This window comes from Sarcophilus harrisii, chromosome 3 (genome assembly GCF_902635505.1).
Source record: "Sarcophilus harrisii chromosome 3, mSarHar1.11, whole genome shotgun sequence".
Taxonomy (NCBI): Eukaryota; Metazoa; Chordata; class Mammalia; order Dasyuromorphia; family Dasyuridae; genus Sarcophilus; species Sarcophilus harrisii.
In genome coordinates, this window is record NC_045428.1 from 567,983,455 (window position 1) to 568,010,033 (window position 26,579).

The 26,579-nt window shown below is 40.9% G+C and overlaps 1 protein-coding gene and 2 long non-coding RNA genes across 7 annotated transcripts in view; 2 read left to right on the forward strand and 1 right to left on the reverse strand.

Moving 5' to 3' along the window:
* SPEN (spen family transcriptional repressor) overlaps positions 1-24,067 on the reverse strand; it is a 78,619-nt gene extending 54,552 nt beyond the window's left edge. For all 5 annotated transcript variants that reach the window (XM_031962788.1, XM_031962787.1, XM_031962786.1 and 2 more), the window contains exon 1: positions 23,923-24,067. In XM_031962788.1, coding sequence (XP_031818648.1) covers positions 23,923-24,005 — 83 coding nt within the window. In that variant the 5' untranslated portion in view covers positions 24,006-24,067. The remainder of the gene's footprint in view (positions 1-23,922) is intronic.
* LOC116422841 lies at positions 21,991-23,325 on the forward strand. The gene is made up of 2 exons (XR_004233378.1): positions 21,991-22,955; positions 23,256-23,325. It is a non-coding gene; the product is annotated as an uncharacterized LOC116422841 (long non-coding RNA).
* A 521-nt stretch (positions 24,068-24,588) lies between the features above and the next one.
* Positions 24,589-26,303, forward strand: LOC116422840. The gene is made up of 2 exons (XR_004233377.1): positions 24,589-25,467; positions 26,129-26,303. It is a non-coding gene; the product is annotated as an uncharacterized LOC116422840 (long non-coding RNA).
* The last annotated feature ends 276 nt before the right edge of the window (positions 26,304-26,579 follow it).

Here is a 26,579-nt window from a genome sequence, read left to right on the forward strand (position 1 = left end):
CCCAATTGCCTTGCCAGAAAAGGAAAGAAAAGGAAAAGACAAGACATAATGGTACTGTTATTCTGTCCATTCTCAACTCATGGATCAAATACTGAGATGATAAACTGTCACCAAGTGAAATACTCATGAAAGAGATACTCATGAAAGTAGTAGAAGAATTTGGATCCCCTTCTCTTCTTCCAGGTTCATAGGTGTATCCCATAAACTGGAGAACAATGAGACTACAGTTATTATAACATGCACAGTAACAAGCAAATACATGATCATTCAAAACTTGATGCCACTCCTACTGCAGAGCATTAAAAAATTTTATTCAGTTGTGAACATCAGCATCTACCCAGAGATGGGGGAGACACCTATAATAGATGTACAGAGCCTTGTGGCCCAACAAGGGATTAGACTAAAGAACATAATTCTGTAACTGGTGGAGACAGAGAAGATGCCCCCATGAGCAGACCCAATCACAATATACTCATGGGGGAAACAGAATGAGAACAACAGCAGATTTGGGCTAGGCCTCAAATGCCAAAGCAAATGCATTTTGTTTTCTTTCTCATTTTTTTTTCCTTTTTGATTTGATTTTTCTTGTCCAGCATATTTATGGAACTATGTATACAAGAAATGCACATGTTTAACAGATATTAGATAACTTGCCATCTAAGAGGGGGTAGGAGGAAGGGAGGGAAAAAATTTGGAACACAAGGTTTTGCAAGGGTTAAAGTTGAAAAATTATCCATGCATATGTTTTGAAAATAAAAAGCTTTAATTTTTAAAAAAGTACCAAAGCAAAGTTTGAACTTTATCCCAATAGGCAAGAATAATCGAGTGACATGACTGTGACTCTGCATTGATTATTTTGACAGTACTATAAAGGTTACTTTTCCCCCCTCCTTTCTTTTTTTGGAGGGATGAGAGAGAAGAAGAAAGAGGGTGGAGACCATTATTCATATAATAGAGTTACTTCTGTAGTACCAAGAAGTAAGAAGAACCTATATTAGGGTAGTGGCAGTTGGTAACACAGAATGGGGGGGGCGGGAGGGGGAGGGAGGAACCTTTCACAAGTGAAAAACTGACAAAAAAAAAAAATCAAAGCTAACACCAAGGTTTTAAACATGGAAGACTAGGTGAGTAGTGGTACTACTGACAAAAATTAAAAATCAAATAAAAAAAATCTTTGAAAAAGCTGTTTTAGACACCCTGAATGGGTAAGGGGGAGTTGGGGGAGGAGAAGGTTACCAAGGAAGAAATATCTTACTGTAAGATGAAACAAACAGGATTTTGGGAGAGAAGAATAAGTCTGAAGATGAATATCTGGGAAATTACAGAAGTAAGTGAGATTGCCTGGAGACCCAACTCAAGCTCAGGAGGGAAAGACTGACTAGATATATGTTGGAGAACCAAGACAGTGTGTGGTCTCTTGAAAGCCAGGTGGAAGGAGTCATAAATGAAATTATAATAGAACAAGAGCCATTTGTTAACACTTTTCATCAATGAGCATACTAGAAACTTTCTGTCTAGACAGGCATCAGAATTATTTAGTTCCATTAAAAAACAAAACAAACCACCATCACAGAAGTATGAGTATTCAAAATCACAATCACAAATGTAAATGTCTTCTGCTAAATTCTTCACCTTTTTATAACAAATTCTGACCTCTCACCTCTCTAAAGAGTTTTTTCTCCAACCAACTGCCATCATGATGACCTCATTCATGCCTTCCATTAAAATCTGACTAACCAAAGTCTTATTCCCTCAGGCTCCAAAGACATCTAATAAACAAACCCTGGTAAGATGCTATGGTTTTAATAACTTGTTCCTTCCAGGTAAAATATTTATATTTTAAACTACTTTATAAGCCTTCTAGAAACTGTACTTTGAAATAAATTAGTGGCTCTTACTGGTATCCTCAAGGGAATAAGACTTCTACTGTCAACATACACTAAGCACTTTTTAGCCAAATTTTGGTGTTTTCAATTCACGTCAATTCCTCCCTGGAAAATGAAATGATAGCTATATCTATTAGCTAGGTGGTCAATATCTGCAGATCCCATTAATGCTTAATGATCTGTCATCTTATCAAATGTAATTATTCCCTCCCCTGGTGCAGATCACAACCTATTCATAATGCCTTTTGTCCATCTTCTCCCACTTTTCAGAAATATATTTCCTGTATAATCTTCCCAATGCCATGCCCATTTTGGTCATAGCTGGAAATAAGCACCCAACACTGTCCCCTGGGATATCTGCACCTCTTTATTTCTCAGTTCCAAGAATTCACCCTTGGGAAATCTTATTACCCTGCCAGATTGAATCAGCCTTGGTGACTATCTTTCTTGAGCACCCCCATGCCCTTGTGATTGGACCCTCTGAGTGGAAGGCTCTAAAATCTCCACTGCCCTATTTCTCACCATTAAACAGCATATCATTAAACTTGGGGTACCTCGTGCTCCCTTTTTCACTTTTCAAATTTTTTATGTCTGGAGTTGTTTCCCCAGTGCCTTGCATATAGCTGATATTAATAAATGTTTCCTGAACAAAATTAGGTAGCAATAGACAACCACTGTTCTAAGAACACTGTGTTAAAAGGATGGATTTTCAAATCAAAGAACAATCAGATATATGTAATATACGTGGGGGGAAAAAGATCAGAGATGTACAAATTGAGGGGAAAAAAGAGACTAATAGCAATGTCAGAGACCGAGAAAGATGGCAACATTATTCAAGAGCTCCTGCAGAGCACTAGGAAACAAAGATGAACTCAGAGCCAATTTCTGCACCCAAGGCTCTAAGAAGAGTAGCTTAACAAATAACTAGAAAGAGCCTGAGCCCTAGAGGCAGGAGGACCTAAGACTTACTAGCTGTGTGATCTTTGCCGAGTCACTTAACTCCAATTACTTCCAAAAATAAAATTTTTTTAAACCAGGATCAAAAATAGTACTTGTGACTTCATCATGTCTAATGCTTTAACAAAGATGTAGATAGTCACAGGACAGAAATAAGAAGATGTCATTTTTACACCTGAGGAGGCACTTGGGTCTTTCTTCAGCAGCAAAGCCCAAGGGCCAATTGGTTAGGCTTTCTCTCCAGATGAACACCATTATTTCTAAGTGTTTACAAAACAGATTCCTGACAACTTTTTTTGCTTTCATTATGCATAGATGTGCACATGTTTTCAAGTCATCCTTTTCCCCTACAGACCTTTCTGCCAGGCTTTCCTCTAACATCCCCAATGCTACTTCCTGCTAATTTACACTCCATTCACAATTTACCTACACTTGTTATCTTTCACCAAGGTCTTCCTCATTTTATAGGCACTATCTCTAAAGAAACAAATCAATTTGACTTTCAAAAAAACCTTTTAATTCAGAATATACTAGTGAAACCTAAAATTCTATTATAAAACTTTTCATGCACTGAATAATGAATTCTAAATAGCTGATAATCATGTGGCCCAAATCCAGCTTTTAATACCAGGTTCAATTTCCACACACACCCAGTATATTGGAAGATTTTATAGAAAGATTTACAGAAAGTCATGAACAAGCATGTCATAAGTTGAGAAATAATGTCACCTACACCAGTGGACAGAGCACCAAGTGGTTTTCTGAAGTTATCGATCATTAAGGCAACAGTTTAAAACAAAGTGGCAAATATGCCTTTTATGCTCAAATCTAAACTTTTCTGTTGGGAGAAAAATGCATGTGATAGAAATTTATGTGCAAAACAAACTTGACAACAAAGTCAAAAAGTCCAAAAATATAGCTAAGTCCAAAAAGCAATAATTGAAATAAATTAAAATTTTATCATTTGTTGCATTATTATATAAACCTTTTTCTTTATAAGATTTGCATAGGAGGTATGAAAAGATATTTGGTTTGGGGCCAGGAAGAAATACCACCTTTTCATACTATGTCTGCTGGTTAAAAGTGACCATTAAAACAGTGCATACTTATTTATTCTCTATTATAAGATGGATGTTTTCTGGAGCATAGGATTTTAAGTGGGGAGATGAGATTTGGTTATTCTGGTTTGTTACAAATGCTGCACTAATAATAATGACATCCAAATTTAAATAAGTGGCATATTCTAAATACTTTTGCAATTTGATTGCTCAACTGGGTCTGGTTGTATAATCCTCCAATGGGGAGAGGAGAGAAAGGGAGAGGCAGGTATTAAATTCATTTTTTGTTGAAGAAGTTTTCTTAGGAACTTACCAAAGAATAACCTCAATTAACAGCATGAAAGACTTTTCCTATCCATTACCCTAATGTCCATTAGTTATTATGTTCTCCTCACTATCATCTCCCCCTCCCACATTTCATATCCAAAGTAGAGATCAAACCAGTTCCATTCCTAGCCTCAACTACTTCTTTCTTGGCTAGATTCCCAGGAAACTACATTGCTTCAAGTCATCTAATCTAGGGTGAACTGCATTATTTACAAGACACATTAATGAAACAACATAATACAGACATGACTTCTCTAAGACAGCAGCATTTTGATGTGAAATTGGAGGACATATCTCCAATGACTATATTCCACTGTTAAAATAATGAAAAATATGCCACAAGAACAGCAACAGAGGTGGTATGTGTATTTGGAATTAAATGAAAAGGGGCACTATAGACTCTATGACCTTTTATAAAGATGGCAATCTCAGAGGTTCTAAAACCACAGGGTGGTTGGTTTCAGGGAATAGCTAAAGAAGGTAAGAAAAGAATAAAATAGCCTCTCTGTAACAGCTCCCATCAGAGTATTCTCTTAATTCCATTAGCCTTTCTTAAGGGGCTGCCTACTGTGAGTGGAGACACCGGTGATAGGTGTTTAGAACACAAAGATCAAAAATGCCCTTTCCTTTCTGTTCCAAACCTAATCTGTGGCCATTGTGTTAATAAGCCTGCAAATTGAATTTCTTCTCCTTGCAACTGCAACTCTTCTGAAGCCTCTCCCCCAAATCTGCCAGGTCAAAAATGGGGGGGGGGGGACGGGGGGGTTGCCGCATTAGATGACTCCTTAGCTGCTCTGGTGAAACAAGACAAAAATTATAGTCCCAGCATTTTGGATTCAAGTGTCCCTAGCAATCAAGCCACCAAAAGTGGTAAGGCTTCAGGTTACCTTTTTCTCCATTTCCTTCTCTTTCTAAGAACAATAAATCTGAGATGAGAAATTCTGCCAACCATTGCACTATATAGGACCAGATTCACTCTGAATGTGCCAATTAAAATGAAGCCCGTTAAGATTAGGAAGGGAGAGAGGGAAAGAGAAAGGCAGTAGCAATTTACCCAAACTTTATTTTTCTTTAAGCAATTTCCTTTTCCAACATGAGAAGGATCTGTGAAAGGAAGGAAAAATTTGAGAAATGTATTAAGTCCCTATGTAGAAAATCAAAGCAAAGGATCCCATAAAGCAAAACGCATTAAAAGCTCCCTCCAAAGCCAAAACTTTCTTACAGACAACCTGTCTCTGATGCCAGAATTAACTGAACATGATATTGATCAGAAATGCTTACTCTATGAAAGCTCAAATTTAATCTCTTTCATTGTGTATATGAGGAAATGGAGGCCCCAAGCAGGGAAAGAGATTTGACCAACATGGCTAGGATTTATCAATTACTCTACCAGTTAAAGTAATGGACTGGCAACATACCTGGGTTAAGCAATAATACTGGCAGGTGGGGTCTGTCCTACTAGTGACCAAACTCACTAAATCAAATGTAATACAAGACACCTGCTAGCACCTTCGGTATTGTTGTTTCCTTCTTATTTCGACAAGCTAAACATTGTGAGGTAATATAGTATATCTGTAATAGTTTAATTGATCTTAAAGGAGATTAAAACCCACCTTTAAAAGAGTTGTTAATAAAAATAAACTTGTAGAAATTTATACCAAGTTCTGTCTGGGAAAAAGATCTTTATAGTTCTCCCCTCCCCCCCAATGAAGCTATCCCAAGAGCGTCTATAAAAGACATCTTAATACCTGGTTAAATTCATAAAACCTGTCTTGTTTTCAATACTTGGGGGAGAGGGTTAAGAGCTGCTAATTCAATGAGCACACCGAAATACAACATGATCCATCAATTGAGTAATCTGAAATCCTAATGGCAAAAAAAAAAAAAAAAAAAAAAAAAGGTTCATTCCATTTAAATCTTCACCATGGCTCACTAAGAGGGCGGGAGTTTACCAATACCAATGGGACCCGAGAATCCCCTCATTTAAAAAATGAGAATACTGAAACCTGATGCAATAAGGTAACTTATCTAAACCCACAAGGAATAAGCAGCAATGTCCGGGGCATGTAGATGGAGTCATGGATAGAGCACTGGTCCTGAAAGCAGGACTACCTAAGTTCAAATCCAGTCTCAAGACATTTACTAGCTATGTGACCCTAGCCACTTAACCACAATTGCCTCTACCCCAACCAAAAAGAAGTAATATCTATATTGAAACCTAGAGTATTGTCAGACTCCAAATTATTTTTCCCTGCACCATCCTCACTGGGCCTGGAAGTGAATTGGGCAAAGAGCTTAAAGACAAGTTTGGGTTTGTCACCTGATGAGCCACTAAGCAAATGTTTACATCACAGTACCCAAATTATCACAATAAATGGCAATAATAGAGCCTGTAGAACTATGGACTTCTTGTAAGCAAGTGAACTGAGTACCAAGGCTGATGAAACCACAGGTCTTTGAAGAATAAGTCTGAGAATTAATAGAAACACAAAGATTTTCCTGTTAGGCCAACCAAGAACAATATTATCTCCATTTTCTAAGCAGTAAAGCTGAGGGTAAAAGTGAATTGTCCTGGCAGGCAGTGGCAAAGATGTCAACCAATGCTCCTAGATCATATGAGGATGATTTTCAGAGACCCTCAGGGTGATAACCATTGTAACTAATCAGAATTTGTAGAATTCTCTGAAATGGCCTGAATATGTCAATCCTGGTACACAAAACACTATATAGCAAGTGCTATCTCCTGCATGTAGTTATAACAAGAATATATTCTAAGTACTGAAGTGTCCTTCAAAGGCCAGAAAATTCTAACTTCTTTATACATAGTGAAGATCTGTGAATGAAAATGTTTATGGGAGAAAAAGAAAAGTAGAGAACAAATGATCAAAAGGAACTAAGGGAAAGAAAAGCCTCCAAATACTAAGAGCCACAAACACAGGCACTAAGCACAAAACTCAAGTTATTAAAAAGCAGCTTACATCTTGAACAATTCATTTATTACATGTTACTTTTTTGAAGAAGTTTAAGAAAAGGAAAAGAAAATTTGCTAATGCATAGCATGTGGGAAGATATGCTAAATTAATAGTAACTTCTGGTGATCCTGTCCACAAACTACCCATCCCAGAGAGCTGGAAACAGTTAAGACTATAAATAGCTAATGCTAGATAAAACACTTTTAATTTTAAATTAATGATGCTAGGGTTTTTTCCTCAGATTTCACTCCCATACCATGAACCAATTCCTCCTCGAACTTTCAACTTTCAAAAATTGTTGTTCAATCGTTTTTCAATTTTAAACAACTCTTTGTGATTTCATTTGGGTGTTTTCTTTTTCTTTTTGTTAAAGCTTTTTATTTTCAAAACATATGCATGGATCATTTTTCAACATCGACCCTTGCAAAACCTTGTGTTCCAAATTTCCCCCCCTTTGTTGTTTAATATGTTAAAAAATGTATTAAATCCAATATATGTATACACATTTATACAATTATCTTGCTGCACAAGAAAAATCAGATCAAAAAGGGAAAAAACGAGAAAGAAAACAAAATGCAAGCAAACAACAAAAAAGTGAAAATCCTATGTTGTGATCCACCCTCAGTTTTCACAGTCCTTTCTCTGGGTGCAGATGGCTCTTCATCACAAGATCACTAGAACTGGCCTCAAATTATCTCATTGCAAAGTCACATCCATCAATATTCTTGAGGTGTTTTTTTTTTTTAAACAAAGATAATGAAGTGCTTTGTCATCTGCTTCTTCAGCTAAGCAACTGAGGCAAATAGGGTTAAATAAGTTACCTAAGGTCACATATCTAAGTATCTGAGGCCAGATTTGAATTCAAGGAGATGAGTCTTCCTGACTCCGGACCCCACAGTGGATCCCACTGTACCACCTACTTGCCCCTGGGGAACAAGAATGTGAAAGCCTAAACATGACCAGGAAGGCCCTACCCCCCCGAATACCAGTCCAACTAAAGATTTAGGAAAAGGCTCCTCACCAACCTGGAAAGAGCATCCTTTTTTTTGTTCAGGACATAGCAATTCACTCTTTTCATCTTACTCGGTTAGAGATCTGTTCATCTAAATCAATGGTCAGGGTACTTCCACCACTGAAATCCAAGACACTCAAAAAGGTCAGTTCTCCTTCAAGTACCAGCTTCTCTACTAGTCTGAAAAAAAATCCAATTTTTTCTGCTGTGTTGCCAACAGTCATAATTGAAGCAAACACTAAATATCAGTTACAACCTGGTGAAAATAAAGATGTAACATTTACCCCCTACAGTTCATAGACATCCCCACTTGGGAACAGTGATCATAACTGGAAAAAAAGGTTTTGCAGTTGACAATGCTAAAAAATTACTCATGCATGTAACTTGTAAATAAAAAGCTATTAAAAAAAAAAAAAAAAGTCCTGCTGAAAGGCTTCTTCCTGCTCAGGGAAATCAGAGAAGGCCCCAATTCAAATGAGCTCTGGACACTTATCAGCTGGGTGATCCTTAAGTCCCTCAAACTCAGTTTTCTCAAGTGTAAAATGGGGATAATAACTGCATTCCCCCACCCCACCCCTACCCAGGATTGTTCCAAGGGTAAAATGAGGTATTTGTAAAGCGCTTTGCAAACTTTCGAGTGACATAGAAGTGCTAGCTATTAATTTATAGTTTAGAGCACCAAATGAAGGCAAGGTTGCAACGTTGGCCATGTTTTATGACCAGATTGTGGGAACCCCAACATCAGCCAAATCCCTTATAAAGACATTCCCTTGGTATCTGCTTACAAGAAAGACAGCCAGAAGGAGAAGTTCTACCTTCATACTTTTGTAACCCTATCAGTACTTACTACATATGATCAGGTAGACCTTGAGCCAACTACTAAACACATGAATTGTTTTAAATTACAGAATACAAGTTGTGGGAGTTGGAAGTCTAGAGGATCCCATCCCTCACTAGGAACTGACCAAAAACCTCTGCAGAGCTGACAAGTGATCATTCAATCTTGGCGTAAAGTCTTTTAATATCCCTAGGAAGTCCACCATCTCCCGAGAAGTCCATCTTATTTCTATAGCATTATCGTCTTCGCCTTAATCCACCAGCTTTCTCTGTATTGTTCCCAGCTCTGCCTTCTGGGCCAAACGGAATCATTCTTGGCTATGCCAGCTTTTCAAGCCTTGGTTAGTTACCCAATCATGTTCTATCTGAGATTCTATCTCTCCAATTCCTTTTCCCAGTCTTCATGTGTTCTGCTGACCAATTGAATGCCTCTGCCATGCTGGATCCATATGGGAAAATCAAGCCAAAGTACAAACCATACTAAGAATCTTTACCCTTTCAGAATAGGACGGACTTAGCCATTTATCATGTGGCCCAAAGCACCTCTAATGTGCTACGACCATCTACTTTGGCATAGAAAGTCACTACAAAGTCCAATAAGAAAAATGGCTTAACCTTTATGTTGGTGAAGACCCCACTAATAACTAACATTCCAGCTTAAATCTGGCCCAAAATGTTCTTTTGCAACAACCAAATAATATATATCTCATATACTGATCTGCTTCCTAAAGAACAAAAGTAGCCAGAAAAAAATTTAGATTATCACCTTAATAAAATGAATGCTTGAGTACAGATTTCAATAAAAACAAAACACCATTCGCTAGAATTTAATTTTTAAAGTGTGTGGGAGTTTGTGTGTGTGTGTGTGTGCACGCGCGCACACATGCACGCGGGCACGCACGCTCATGCCCACTGAGGCAATTGAGGGTAAGTGACTTGCTCAGGGTCACACAACTAGGAAGTGTTAAGTGTCTGGGATCACATTTGAACTCGGGTCCTCCTGACTTCAGGGTTGGTGCTCTATCCACTGCGCCACCTAGCTGCCCCTAAAGTGTTTTTTAAAGGAATTATTTTTATTACAATTTGTCCCCAAAGAAATAGCCTCAATTGGTCATCTGTTACCTCAAAGAGCACATTTCAAAATACAGAAACATAAATGAGTTTTATTTGGATAGAATGAATGTAAACCACATCATCAAAACCATAGACCTGAGTGTTCCACACTGCCTTCAGTTTTCTTGAGGATATAGAAAGTAATAAAGACAATCTTCCCCATTTGGAAAATGTTTTATCTGTACATTAAGTTTTCATTCTCCTTAACAAATCTCTTGTCTTAGCTTACACCTTAATACTACATTTAAGAATAGTCAAACAGTTCAAGTCAAAGAATGCTAGCTAAATCTAATTAGAGACAAACTAACCATGGTGAAGAAACAACTCAAATTCTCACCAGTCTGTTATGTGAATAATGAAAAGAATACTCAATTATTCTGGCCTTTTCTAGTTTTAATAGTCACTTTTCATTAAGAACCAAAAGAAAATGACTTTGTGACTTCCAATGGAATATCAATTGTCCAAAACTAAGTAAGAAATTGGGTCATCAGTTTGCTAGAGTAAATAAAATTAATCATTTCTCAACTATTTCCCAAAAGCATCAGTCTTTGCTAGGTGGATTAGCAATACAAATATAATGATTAACTTCAGTCAAGGCTTTTGCAACACACACTAGGTCAGAGCAAAGATTTACCACATCCGTCTTTTTCCCATAACTCCTCCTACTGATGAACAATCCTCTTCCTGAGTCACACCATGAAATAGATCTACAGAGCTACACCCTAGAAGAAAATGGGAATTTTCACAATGTTCCCCTTATCTCAAAAACTTTAAGTGACAATTCTATAAACTACAAACAGCTTCCACATTTCTTTCCTGGTGTCCAACTTTCCAAGTCTCTTGGTCCACAAGAGCTCGAAGGGTGAGATGGTACCTGATTTGGTTAACTCTGACAGACTTATTGTCTTGCCACCATCTGCTGCCAAGGAGGAACCTTCCAGTTCATTCAGTCCAACTCTCAATTCAATGGATAAATGCTCTCAAAGGAAATAATATATATAAAGCACTTAGCACAGTGCCTGGCATAGAGTAGGGTTGCCCATTTTGCAACCTACCTAATAAAGGGTCATCCAATCCATCTCTGCTTCAATCCTTCCAGAGATGAGAAACTTTCTATTCAGAGATTGATGTCCCTGTGAGATAAGCCCTTCAGTGTAGTCAAAAATCCACCAAACCAAATGTAGCACTTTTTGGGTGACTATCTAGTACAGCAAACTAATAATGGTTTTGTATAATTCTTCCTTTTCCCTCCTTCTTCCCCTCCCCAATACATCAAAACTGGGTCTTTTAAAAAAGAAAATAATAATCACTGTATGTGTGAATGTTGTGTATAGAATAGAAAGCCAAGTGTAGTTTATATGCTACAACATAAAAAAGATATAGGAACAATGCAAGGTGTCCAGACAGTGAGTTCACAAATTCCAATCCATCGTGACTGTTTGAGCCACATGGTCTTGGACCACTCTACTAGAAAGACAGGGCAATATTTGTCACATAATCAAATTTTTTTTTTATGGGAGCTATTACTATTTGGTGGATTTACTGTATTACTGATACAAATAACTCCCCAAAGTGGAAACTTCCTATATCAATGCAAATCTATACTTTCAATTTCAATGGAGAGTCAACGTATAGTATTGAGAAATCAAGGAACTTGCCAGGGCCAAATTAGTATGTGTCCAAGACACAACTTGAATCCAGATCTTGATTCTGAAACCAATTCACCATCTTATGCTACACTTGCAACCCACTTCAACTGCCTATAGACTGGTTTCCTCTCAGTTTCAGGAATGACCATTTTTTGTAATATCATTTCAGTTTTCCAAGTTAGGTAACTCAAGCTCTGCAGGAAGTTTGAATCTCTAAAATCAATTACATCAGAGCTGCCCAAGATAATAATTTTATTCTAACTTCAGGACTAAAATGGCTATCTTAAACACACACACACGAAAGCCAGAGATTCCCCTTATTTACTATTAAAAAAAAAAAAGAATGGTATCAAAAAATCTTCTAAAATATCTGAAATGACCTGAACAAAAAGAACAGAATTAACCAGAATTAATTCTAATTTTAACATTTGTGTTCAACTCAATTTAATTGCATCATCAACCAAATAGAATTTTATGCTACATGAAATACTAGCTAAAACCAAGTAAAACTTTGCAATGCCAAGCAAAATTGTACAAATCCTAGGATTATTTAATAGTGGCAATTAGCTAATGTATACATAGATACTCTATAATCTTCCTGGTGGAGGGAAAATTCCAACAGGAAAAAAAAAAATCACAAATCTTTTTTAAATGTTAAAGGATTATAATTATGAAGTAACCATAGAATTTGGTAAATTAAACTTCTGGAAAAGAAGAGAAATACCAACATTGATTGGGGGGGGGGGGGAGAGGGAGAGGTGTCTGTGTGAGTGTGTGTGTGTAACATTTCATATAGACGTTGTCATGATGTAATAGGGATTACTGTTTGGAGACCATCTAAAGTAGTTATGACTATCAAATTACAAAACTAATAATGATTCTGAGGTTCACAATTTCAATGGTTAGAGCTAATTAAGAATTCAGAGAACTCATTGAGATAATTATAAAAATTTTTAGGAAAGAAAAAATGACCATTTCCAATACAAAAGGTAACTTGTTTTCAAGTGTGATCTTATCCCTGGGAAAAAGTTTTCAAAATTACAGGAAGAAGATTCTAACTGGAACTGATTCAATGCTGAAATATTGAGTTAGTTGGTCAGCTCCCATCTGACAGCTACTTTGTAGTAAGAGTTAACTGTTCTAATGATAACTTGCAAATGTATGATCCTAATAACAGATTGGAAGAGCCCAAAGTACATTCAAGCACATACCTAGACCTGGTGGAGCTTTCTTCTTCAATATGGTCAAAATCTCTTATGTTTCTGAGGCTGAAGTGTTGTTTCAGAGTGAAATGCTATACAATGTATTTGCACATTTGTCCAAAGATAATCACTCAATTAAAAAAAATTATTGTTTTAATGAATAGAAATTTTTATTAGAAATTACACAAAGGAAGTAAAATAATTCTCCAAAGTTGATTATAAAAAAAGTTAAATAATGACAATACTAAGTAGCAGAGGCAAACTTACACTAAATGTTAAGGAAAATGTTCCCAGCAATGAGGGCTAGCTATCACAAAGGGGAACAGGAGGATCCTCAGGTGGTAATATATATCTTCTTTTAACAGATCTTCAAGGAAATTCTCAATGACCACCTGTCCAGTTGCTGGGACTCAGTTAAACAAAAGTACTTGATATTCCATATTGAACTTGATCTTCTAAATAAGCCTATTATCCTCAAGTTGAGATTCTGATTAGCTCAAAAGTCAACTGACTTGTCCGTGATGTACAAATAGCTAGAAAGTGTCACAGATGAAATTCGAACCCAAACCTCAACTGATGGCACACTTTCCACTGAACCACACTAACCTCACTCACCAGTTGATTCAATTTTGTGAATACCTGCTACTACATGCAAAAAGGAGTGCCACACACTAAATTATCATTATTACTGAGATCAAATATTTGAAAATATTTTTATTTTGCCAACCCTAAAGACACTCTTAAAAAAAATTCTATTCATCAAAAAGCTTGGATTCTTCTACTTCATTAATCTTTTAAAATGCTTCATCATATCACTTAAATGCTTAAACTTCCTTGACAAAGGGTTTTTCTGACAAATGTATTTCTTCACAAAGCCAAATGGAAGGCCTCTCCTGAATGAGCTTTCACAAAGACAGATGAGGCACCAAAAAAGCCCTCCCCTCTGAGCTTTCGGTAAAATGTTCTAGTTCCTGATGAGTCATGTGATTTTAGGCAAGTCACCTGACTGACTCATTTTGGAGATTCACCGAGTACAATCCAAATATGTATTTTAAGTGCTGGTAATGTGGAAAACATCTACACAAATATAAGGTGTGTACCTTACAACTGTACAACTATTCTTTTTAGGAACAATGGGGCAGTTATACATAAAAATCATCACAATAACCAATTTACATAATGTGAAGTGTCTTATACACAAAGCTTGAAAGCAGCCCAGAACAGGAGGAAGAACATGGGAATCTGAGGGTTAATAACAAAGTTATTAACTACTTTGTGAGATCTTGGCTAAGTCGTTTCTCCTTGGTTAGCCCTAGTTTCCTCATTTGTAAAAAAGAAAGCTTGAACAGAAATGATGATCTGTTAAGATGCATTCCAGCTTTGGAGCATGCATAGACACAAGCTACCAACAATCACCCACAACCAAGAAAGAAAAACATTTCAAAAGATTAGTCAACAGAAAACAAATCACTTCAGTGGTGTCAGCACCACAGTCTGCATTTAAACCTGGCAAAGAAGGAGGAGCTTTGCTCCAGTACAGTTTACAAAGATGCTAAATAAAATTTAACCTTTGTCCAGTTCTCAGTAACCATTTACCACTGGAGAACACAAAGCTCTTTCCAGTTCAAGGCATCAACAGGTTGCACAAGGTCTGGTTCCCATCCTCACAATGTGTTATTTCCTTTCCTCCTTCCCCATTCCCGCAGGGAGACAGAGCCCTCAGGAGTCTCAAGGTGAACCTTCAAATCAGTTTTCTAGTGTTGACTTTTTAATCCAGTTCTTTCCAATATCTCCCGATTTCAGTTTTATTCTCCTGCACATCAGTCTAACTGGCTGAGTCATTCTCGGTTAAGCCAAATAAAACACCACCCATTCTTGGCTGCACAACCACAGAAAGGGAGCATCACAGCAACTTCCCCAGGTGAGAGCAAACCACTTATCCTCAAACAAAGAATCTATTTTAGACAATAATAGCACATCTTGGTCAAAAATTTTGCTCATTTTCACAAATGTTCTAATTGTAGCTATCAATCTTTGTTGAGAGGCCTTGAGGTCAGTTTTTTAGAAGGTGATAACAGAAAAAGCAATAAATAATTCACTAAACCTACTCAGAAATCTTTTAGAAAAAGGTCTCTGATCATTTTAATAATCTTAATTCAACCAATTCAATTATGCCACTTAGTCTAATATATTCAAGGTGAGCTCATCAATGTCTGCAAATAAAACATGGTTGGGGGGAAGGGGGAACCAACAACACACCAAGCATTTTTTAATTTACTGCCAGAAATCTCTGAAATAGTTATGAAAAGTTACTTTGGAGAACACTCAATTGTCACTAACCAAAATAAATTAAAAGTTCTTCATAAGATAAATTTAATTTTTACCAAGTGCATCAAGACCAAAAGGACTAGAAAGAGCTATCAGTAAAGTGTTTTCAATAGACCAAAATGCTGTAACGGGGTTCTTACAATAAAAATCTGATCAAAAAGGCAAAATATGAATGTTTCTAAACAAAATTTTAAAAATCTTATATTTTTATCCATCACAAAAGAAAAATAGAAATTTCTGATGCCAGAATATAGCATTAAAACAATGAATGGGATATATTTATATTTCCAGGACGAGTAGATAATGCCAATTATTGCAAAGTCAAAGTTTGGGGCCATTTCCACTCTCAAAAGCCCCTGGGTTGCACATTACACAGAGCACCAAGCTTGGAGTCAAGAAGATCCAAACTTAAATACATACCTAGCTGTGTCTTTGGATAAATTGCTTACCTTTTATCTGCCTTGGTTTCCTCATCTATAAAATGAGAAATATCTCCCAAATTGTTGTGGGCATTTAATAAGATAATATCTCTAAAGCTATTTATTAGTACAATGCCTGATAAAGTAGTAGGTACTATAGAAACACTTTCCTCATTCCCTATTTCACCTCATGTCTTGTCCGTAATAACCCTTTTTTTTTTTTCCTAGTTAAGGAAAAAAAATCTGATTTGCAGCTTATTTTCTCAGAACTGCACACAGAACTTTAATGGAATAATTTGAGATATCTTAAATGGGAGAAAAAAAGATGTGCAGGAAAAAATCAGCTGAAGGTCCAAGGCGGTGGTGGCCAAATCAGCACAATCCCAGAGCTTGCCCAGGTTTCCCATTCCGTGGGGTGACCCAAAGCATTCATACTCCGGGGCTCAGGTACATATTGAAAGCCACTGTGAAGGGCTAACCACCGTACAAAGAGAGGAAACTGAGAACTCAGAGAAAAATAAAGCATTATCATAGATTATAGGGTCCTACATGAGGAGCTGCAAGAATCAGAGACCAGACCATGAATCCCATCCCCCTCTTTTTACAGATCAAAAAACTGAAGCCGAGGCTAAGCAACTAGGTTCAAAGTCATGATGTTAGAAAATGTCTATGACAAAGTTTGGATCCAAATGTTCCTGAAGCCACAGTCAGCATTGTTATCAACTGGCACTAGAGGCCTCTCTTTCTCAGACCAATCTTTACCTCTGGAGATCATTAAAAAAAACAAAACAAAAACCCCCACTAATGCTGTTTGTTAGTCTTTAGTATGAATTTTTAGATGATCATACATCCAAAAACAAAATATGCACTTGCTTGATAGTAACACATTTTATTTCTCTGTCTAACCTTCTTTCTCTTCATTTCTGATTTAAATGCAACCATCAGACTAGGTTCTAGGAAATGTCTTGTTTCACAGAACCCAGTCACTCTGCTATCCTCGAGCTGTTATACTCCAGACAAGAGTTATCATTCTAAAGATGTCTCTTTCAAGTCAATTTTAATTTGTATCCTATTAAAAATTTATCCCAACAGCAACATTTATGTAAACTGAACATCCATGTCCATCCGGGAAAAAGTGCACACTCTAAGAAATGCTTCCCCATTGTTTATAGCATCCCAATTATTCAGCAGTTGGCATATGAGCACTTCAACTTAATCCAGCATCTGAAGGAACCTTTTTAAAAGGCTCTTTGCATTCAAAAGAACTACAATTCCATCATTACAAAATGACTCAAAGGCCCTAAAAAAAATGTCTTTATTCTCATATCATGTGTGGTCCAAAAGTGTGAAGCCCAAATTCTCTTTTGGTGTCTATCTTTCAGAAAAAGGGAAGGAATGGAGGGAGAAAGGATTTATTAAACACCTACTATGTTCCAGACACTGCACTAGGACCTTTACGGTTATCTTATGCAAACTTCACAAAAGTCTCAAGTGATAGGTGTTGTTATGATGCTCATTTTACAGTCAAGGAATCTAAAGCAGAGGTGATTTCCTCAGGGTCACTTATTACCTAGAAAGTATCTGACGGAGCATTTGAACTCAAGTCTCACTGACTCCAGGCTGTATCCATTGTACCACTGTCACTGAGCTGCCTTGTGGGCTGACAATGGAACCAATGGAAAAACACTGCAAAATAAGTGGGGGGGAGGGGGGGAAGGGAGATGGAGAAGGGGAGAATGGAGCCAAACACATGCTACTCTAAAAATTCATAAAGAAAAATGTTAAAGAGATCCCCTGTTTGTTCTTGAGATACTCTACACTGAGGATCTATTTATAATGAAAGTAAATTCTAATTTGATGAGTGTATTTTAGAACTCATAGCACTGATAAGTTCCCAACTCTATACAACAGAAGAGTGGAAAGAATGCCCAGTTGAGTCAGGTCCCGATTTCCCAAGTCCTGAAACTGACCAAGCTTCCTGGTAATAGTCAGCCCTGCAACTACCTACATGTTATCCTGAGGAAAGCAATTTGTAAACATGAAGGTGCTACATTATTAACATCAGCTATTGTAATTATTTGAAAGGAACAACATCAAAAACTGAGAATGCAAGAAATATTAGGCTATACACAGAAATTCCACTCTGAGGAAGAAGCAGCAGTAGTGATAAGTAATCCTGCTCTAGAAAACCCAAAGAGGCAACAAAGACCTAACAAATCAGTTCAAACTGCTGAAAGGCTGCAGTCTGCACAGCATCACAGCAAGAATGAAGAGCTCTGAAGGTCCTGGTTTTACAAGTAATTGAAGCTTCTGAATTGTTTTCTCATCTGCTCTATCTACTTCAACATTTGTTGTTCTCTCCCAGATAGAATCCAGGTAAGGCCCTTTCAAGTCCAGGGTCAAAGTGACATGGCTTCAATAATTAACATCACTTGGTTCTCTGGCTTTCACAGAACATTACCCAACTCCTCCTTTCAAGTATATTTCTTGAATTTTTTTCAGGTACTCCAACCCCATGCCAGTGACAAAATTGATTGGCAACATCGTCTCAACCTTTGTAAAAATTAAAATTTTTATTCCTAAGGGTTCTTAGGGATATGAGGAGGAGGGGGATTTAGTGTGTGTGTGTGTGTGTAAAATACATATCTTTTAGTATGTGTTACTAAAAGTTTTAGTACAAAGAGCATATATATAGTGCTTTCCAGTTCAAATAAGGAGACACCCAAATGAAAAGAGGGAAGGGAGAAGGGGGAGAAAAGATGAAAGTTTTGAATTTGTAGTTTAAAAAAAAAAAGTTCAAAACCCAATCTTGCAATATGTCACACCTGTGTGAATCTGAATAAATCACAATGTCTCTTAGGCCTTAGAGTCTGCCTATCTGTAAAACAGGAAGATTTAAAGCTAGAAGGGCCTTAGAGATAAGCTAGTATTCCCACCCATGATTTACAAATGAGGAAAACTAAAACTTGAAGAACCTGAAGAGTAAATGCCTGGCCCAAGGGTAGTTGTAAAACAGCCTGAAATTCAAACCCAGAACTTGAGTGACTTCTAGTGTTCATGTAATATGTAATATTGATGTTAAAGCTAATACAGAAAAGTAACATTTATCGGAAAATAAATCAATCAACTCAAAACCTAGTAATTGAGATTTGTGTCTTCATTTAAATGAGTTCCTCTCGGATAGGAACAGCTTATGCCCTTCTTTCTATCCCCAGTGTTTAGTTACCACAATGACTGGCACAAAGTAAATAAGCATTTTTTGATTAATAAAAAAAATTTCATTAAATATCAATATCATAAAACTGTTACAACAAAATTTCATGACATGATGAGAAAATCTTCCTTTCATCTGTCTACATTGCCAAATGATGTATTTGAATATCTGAACATCAAATGAAAAAATCAAACACTTCAAAGTTATTTCTCTGTTACATTACGGCCATTCTTTAGAACAGTGCCTAATTCTCAGCTAAAATACTTTACAAATAATCACTTATAGCCTAATTCACATATTATCTTTCTCAAAACATCCAAATGACATGATATTGCTATCATTTCGAATTTATAGATGAGGAAAGTTATACTTAGTAGCAGATACTCAGTGCTCAGCATAATGTCTTGCACACATGGAGTAGATACTTAATAAAATGCCCCGTGTGCTTTCTACTACAACAAATTAAATTTTCCAGGAAAAAGTCAATGAACTAACAAACAACAACAACAAAAAAAAGGTTTGGGTCTCAATGATTCAACAACACAGGCATTTGCCAAAACACTGTTCCCCTATTTGGTCTTTTCCAGAAATCTCCAATTGGACCATAAAATATTTAACCATTCCTAAAATATTATCATTAAGCAAACCTTAAACCTGCCAATTCCAATTTTAAAAATCAAACAGCTAAATCCAAAATTTGAGAAGAGGATCTAAAAGCTAGCTTATAAGACTGTCATATTCCTTAGATTGTCTTTGCAGATAATGAAATTTTTAAACGCTGAAAGTAAGTAGGAAAGGGGGAGAGGGGAGAGAATCAGCATATTGCATTCTTAAAAAAAAAAAAAAAAAAAAAAAAAAACTCATTTATTCTGAGACCATCTCTCCCCTCCCCAAGCTTATTTCCCATGCACTGAAAGCCAGTTAGCTATCATAGAAAAATAACAAAGTTTCTAATAACAATTATTAAACATTCTAATTAGTTTATACCATTACATATTTATATTCTAAATGTAATGAGCTGAAAGACAACAAAAAGCAAGATTCTTGGATAACCAGAGGAAAGTATCATGAGAAAAAAAAAGTATGGAAGGTTGGCACTTGTACTGGGAAAAATGTTGCTATTTTTAGTCTCCTTCCTCAGGCTTCCTTGCATCTGTTTCAATAGTGCTGGATGATACTTATTTCGAACAATCCCAGACTGCAATTCTGGGTCCTCATTTTAATGAAAAACAGCACACTTTTTAAGATATTTCCAGATTACAACAATAATAAACTGTTGTTCAAATCTTAAGCACCAGAAACAAAAAAAGGAAATACATTCAGTAAGGCCTGTAGGAACATGTGTTTCATTTGTCTTCTGCATCAGTTTTCCTGAAAGACTGAAAATCAGTAGGAAGGTGGAAATTTCAAAATCTAATCCTTCAGTAATTTTTTTAAGCACCACATTCTACTAATTAAGGGTAAACAGAATTCTATAATATTAAAAACTTCCCACCAAATGTCTGAAATCTTTTCAAAATCTAACAAAACAATACAAAGAAAGAGGAACAGAAATGAGTCCACAATATAAACTGGGATGGTGGGGGAGGAAGATGCCTTGTACACAAGTCAAACACCAGTCATTCTCCTTGGCACTAAGCCCAATGTTTTCCTTCTAATTCGAGAGAAGCATCCTCCACAGAAAAAGTGCCAACATATTTTGAAACATGTGCTAAATTTTTTTTTTTAATGTACTCTTCTGGTCAGTTCTGGGACAAACTCCATTTAGAAGGAACCTCTTCCCAAACCCCTCCATCCCAAATTAAAGTATGGCATGGTTAAATAGGTTCTCAGGTAGAGTATTTCTGTGTATTGGATTTCAAAAAAGTTTTTTTTTTCAGCCAACAACTATAAACTATTCAACCTACTACAAATAATTATGAAAAATAACTTTAATGGGTATAAAGTATGGCTAAGAAATCTACTCTCTAATATCATGGAGGGAAGATCTTTAATAAATACAACTTTTAACCTACTACTTAACAATGGGGGGGGGGGGAAGGGGGGAGGGAGAATCATTGTAACGTTTCAAGAGACCCAAAATAAAACAAAACGAAAAAAAACTGCTTGCTCTCCTTAATCTTTGGCTAGAGGGATATCTTTAGAAAATCATTCCAGTCTGAGTAAGAGGAATTTAGTGATTCTGCTCGTTCAACCTCTTTGCATATTCTCTACGGTATCTTCAGACTGGGGGATGGGTGGGAACCTCATTTGATTTGCTAGAGGAGATCGGCAAAACAGAAAAGCAATTCTAGGGTACAGAGAGATCTTTTATTTAAAAAGCTCTTCCAGCGGCGACGAGAGGGAAAGGTGCACGCAGGTGGACCACCCCGGGGGTCGAGCCCCCAGCCTCAGGAGCCTCAGGCCAGGCGTGCCTCAAGCCCCTTCCTCCACAAAGGAGGGATGAGCTCCATTGTGCAGAGCCTGCTCGGACTCGGAACCCAGCCGACCGGCGCTCGCCTCGCACTCGAAGACCCGAGGACATGCACAGAGCCGGCCAAAGGGGCATGGGACAGCCCAGACTGTCCACCGGACCGGCAGGACACGCGGGGCCACAGGCTGCCCGGCTTCCCAAGCGCCTTCCGAAGGGCTTCTGGGTCTCTCTTAAAGAACGGCCAATAAATGCAGAGAAAGGAAGCCTCGCCCGTGCCAACGGGGCCGTAAAGGGAAACAAAGGCAGGGGCCCGGCCCCGATCCTTGGAGCTCGCCCCCCGCCATCGGGCCCCTGCAGGAATGCCCACGAGGGGCCGGAGCGCGCCTGGGGACATCTCGTCCCGCGTGTCCGGGCTTCGGAAGCCCTTAGGGAGGGGGCTCTGGCCCCGGCTCCGCCCACCAGCGCGGCCAGCCCGGCCCGGCCCTCTCCCACGGGGTCGCCAGTGGCGCAGGGGCAGCCCCGGCTGGGTTGGGGGAGGGGAAGGCAGGCGACGGCCCCGCTTCCCACCCCTCCCCCTTCCCACCCCCCGCGGCGCGGCGGCTCCGCCGTTTCCCACGTAAACTGGGGCCAGCCGCCATTTTAGAGCCAGCCAGAGTCGCCCGCTCGCCCGCCCGGGGCCAGCCCGAAGCTGCGGCCGCCCGGCCCGCCAGGGAGACTCGTCGCTGCCCCTGGCTACGCCGAGGCCTCCAGGCACGTGCTGGCCACGGGCATTTTCCAGCCCCGGGCCCCGGACCACGAGGCCCGCACCGGGCCCGACCCCCAAGAGCCAAACCGGGGCCCAACTGACGAGGCGACGGGAGGAGGCGGCGGTGCTCGCCGGCCCCCTCCTGCCGGAGCCTCCAGCACCCCAGGGGAAGGTGAAAGTCACGGCGGGGGCTGGGGGTCTGCCCCGAGGCCAAGGGGGCTCCGGAAGGGCCTCCCCAGGCACGATGTCTGTTCACACGCGGGGCCGCGTCTGAGCGCGCTCCCGAGCAAGAGTTCCCATCTCCGAAGCAGCGACTCCCCACTAATCAATGATCCTCCATTTACGAGGCCCCGAGCAGCTCGGCGAGGCTGCTTCCATTTCCTGATCCGAGCTGCTCATGTGCGAGCAACCGACTCTGTTTTTCCCATGGTGACTCACTAATCAGGACGCTCCACAATTTTCCTACACTCATGAAACCCAAACAGTGGCAGAAGGGATTTAGAGAACGAGTCTGGAAAGGGAGGGGGAAGTGAATGGCCTTGAAAATAGGGACTATCAAGATCTCTTCCAGACAATTTGGAATTTTTCATCAATTGTTCCTGACTAAAATAGCTTGGCAATGCAAATCACAAATCTTATCCCGGGCTCCCAATCTCCAACCACTTACGGTACCTGTCTCTGTCACAAAGAAAAGGGATGTTAAAATGCCACCTGACACATGAAACGTGCATTAGAAGCAAACTTCATATGTTTAACAAATAAAACTCTTTGGAGAGCGGATTACATCTTCTCATCAGAGCCAAGCATTCCTTAACCATTTAAGGTACCCATGAGGACGGTTTTAAGAATAAATGTGCAGTCCACAATACCAGCACAGCCTGCAGTAATTAGAAATCCCAGAGCTTTGTTGTAGACTAACATCCTATTTGAGGTTGACTTCTTCAAAAAGATTAAATGATTTCTACACTGCAACCATTTAGTTCCCACCAGTCTTGTTCCTTATCCAAAAGACTGGAAAAGGCAGAAACGAGGGAAAGGGAAGGAAGCACCAACTGTGATTTCCAAGCATCGAACTGCCCACGATAAAAATCCAGGTTTTCCACTTCCATTTAATATCTTCCAGGTAAAAGGTTCCCAACCGTCCAGCAGCTTGGTCCATTCTCGGATTCCCAGTTCCAAGGTTTCTCTCAGCACACCCTACCAAAATATTCCTTTCGGTATTGTGTTCCTTCCGCACAAAAGCCCTTTTTGAAAGGCAGAGACAATTTCCACCGGATCCTCGGCCGGGCTTGGAGCTGGAGCGGCGGCAGGAGAGCAGCGGCAGGAGCAGGAGTTGCTATGCGACTCCGGGGGGGGGGGGGGGGGGGGGGGGGGGGGGGGGTGGAAGGAGGAGCAGCTCCCATCCCCGAGGAGTGTCGGGCACCCCAGATTAGCTAAACCCTACTAATGCGAGACTCGGCTCTTTCCCCGGGCCAGCAGGTGAGCGCCCCGGGCTGCCAGGCCCGGCTCCCCGTTCCTCCCTTCCTCAAGGGGCCTGGCCCGCCGGGGGCTGCAGATCTTGAGGGTCAGGTCGGGGCCGGGCCGGGCCGGCCCGGAGCCGGAGTTGGGGGGGGGCCTCGCCGGCAGCAACGGGCTCGGCGGGCCTCCCGCTCCAGAGGCCGGGGGCGGGGCGCCCTTCGCCCGTTCGGCTCCCCGGGCCGGGCCCCGGCCGGCGCCGGCTCCGAGTTGGGGGAGGCCCCGGGCGGGCGGGCCCGGCTCGGGCGGACGAGCTCGCTCGCTCGTTCACTCACCGTTTGAAATGCTCGATGATCTTCTCTTCCCGCACGTTCTCCGGTAAGTTGCCCACCCAGAGGTGCCTGGTTTCCCGGACCATGCTGGGCAGCGGCCCGGGGGCGGCTCCGGCGGCGGCGGCTCCTCCGCCTCCCCCTCCTCCGCCACCTCCTCCTCCTCCTCCGCCGCCTCCTCCTCCTCCTCCTCCTCCGCCTCCTCCTCGTCCTGCCCCCCCGGCTCCGTGCGGGACCCTCAGCCCCGGGAGGCGGGAGCGGGAGCCGGAGCGGGAGGGAGCCGGAGCGGGAGCTGCGGCGGCGGCGGCAGCTGCGGCGGCGACGGCGGCGGCTGCGGCGTCGGCAGCGGCGGCGGCGGCGGCGGCTCCTCCGGCTCCCCCCCGTGCAGACACCATTCCTCTCCCCCAGGTTCTGACTCTCCGGACTCCCCGCTCCGCTCTGGCTCCTCCACACACTCGCACCCGACCCTCGCGCTGCGGCGGCGCATGCGCACTGGAGGCTTCGGGGGGCGGGAGGGAGGGCAGGGGAGGGGGAGGGGGAAGGAGAGGGGGAGGGGGAGCGGGAGGAGGGGCGAAGCCCCACGCCGACGGCGTCGACGGCGGAGCTCGCCGCCTGCCTGAGTCCGGACGCTTCTCACCGGCGCACGCGCGCGCCAGCCCGCCCGCCCGCTCTTCTGCTCTCTGCGGCGGGTGCGCGCCCAGTGAAGCCTCGGCTCCGCTAGTCTTCCAGTCAGATGCGCAGGCGCAGAGAGGCGGGAGGAAGGGAGGGAGGAGGGAGGGAAGGAGGGGACAGACCCAAGCTGGTCGCTCCTTCGGTGCGCAGCCGCGCGACTAGAAAGCCAACTAAGGTTTCTCTTCCTCCCCCTCCCTCCCCCCCCCCGGAGCCTAGGCCCGAAGGTAAGGAGGCCCCCTTGGAGGCAGCGGAGGTTTCTCCCTGAAATCTTGCGCTCCTCGCCCGCTACGGGAATGGAAAAGAGTCTGTAGGGGACCATCTTTCTAGGTTAAGGGGAGGCAGTCCCTGCTCCCACCCCCAGGCCCAGCTTCCTCTGCTGTGTAATGGGGACGAGTCATCACCTCCCGGGAGCGGACACACGGAAGCAGGGCAAGCCCCAAAGCGCACTGTGAGTGCCGGCTCTGGCCATTCCGGCTGGCGGCGCCGACAGCCCCTCACCCCGAAATCCCCTGCCGGCCCCCGGGACCCTCTCCGACTTCCCCAGCAGCTGCTCTCCTAGAACGTGGGGCGGCTTCTTACGTAGAAGCCCGTTCACTTTGCACCGAGCCGAGGGTTTGTTTGCCGATAACTGAAACCTCGGGGAAGAGCAGAGGGAGACGAATCGGACCTCTCCGGGATCAGGAGCTCTTCAAAAGTGGGCTTAGAGGAAAGGGGGATTCCCCCAGGCCCGAACCCGACTCGGTTCAGCGAAGAGGCAAAATCCTAAGGGAGCAATTCGCACCACGTTAAGCCCGTTGCAGTCACTCCCACAGTTAAGTGCGGGAGCTGGTGATTATGGGAACAATCGGAATGAAAAGGCCTCCAAGAGAAAAATACTAGGTAGATCCCTTGGAAAGCAAACATTTGGTTGTATTTGTTAAATGAATGTACATTTTATTCTCTCACACCGAAATCTTTATTTTTCATATTCACAGAAAATATCAATGTTGATAAGGAAAATTTTCCCTTAACAAGACAGTGCTTGTATTCCACAGTCATATGATCCTCAAACTATTTATCAAGTAACTCAAGCTTCAAAGTTTATACTTTAGTCTGTTTTAATTTAAAAGAAAGATTTCTTAAGGATTGAGTTAAGGAGCAATAAGCATCAAACTTTAATCCAGTCCCATCAATTTTTTTATTCACTCTATACTGTACTTAATAAGCTTGCCTCCATAAATTAGATCCACTGACCTAATCACTATCCACTATCACTGAGGACATTCCAGGGTTCAGCAAGGCCCCAACATTACACACTTGCAAGCTGTAGGAAACAAATACATCACAGCAACAATTACAGTACATGATAAGCCAGTCCAAGGGCTAACCTTGCCAACTTAGATTTTTTTCCCATCAAGTTGGGTTTGGGATTTTGACAATTTACTTGTAAATTCTCCAAATTGTAGGTCTACTGGTTTAACAGGCTTATTTTCTGTGCTGTTTTCCAAATGTGTGGTTTCCATTTTCTATTTTAACAGCCATTTTTCCCTGCTTATTTTAGGGACAGAAAAAGAAGGTCTAGGGGTTGAAAACAGCTTTAAAAAACCATAGCAGCGTAATGGGAAGAAATTCAAAACTGCCACCCTTAGGGGCCAATCTCAGTATCCTCACAAAAGACTCACAGAATGAAATGCAAGTTTTTGACAGTGAATGAACTATGAAGATGTAATCCTGAGTAATAGATGAGAAAAGAGAAGAGCCTGCTTTGAGATTTAGGAGTGGCACAAATACAAGTAATTTCTGTTCCAGAACATTTCAATAAGTAGTCTGAAAAACAACAAACTATTTCAGAAACTAATGAACAGAGTTATCAAACATAAAGTTCAAAGGATTTATAGGGTCCAAATGAGATTAAATTGTAATTGGGATATATGTAACAAAATACATTGAAATACAATAAAACCAGTTAATGTTGCATTTTAAAACTAAGTTAACATGCAACCTTTCAAGAG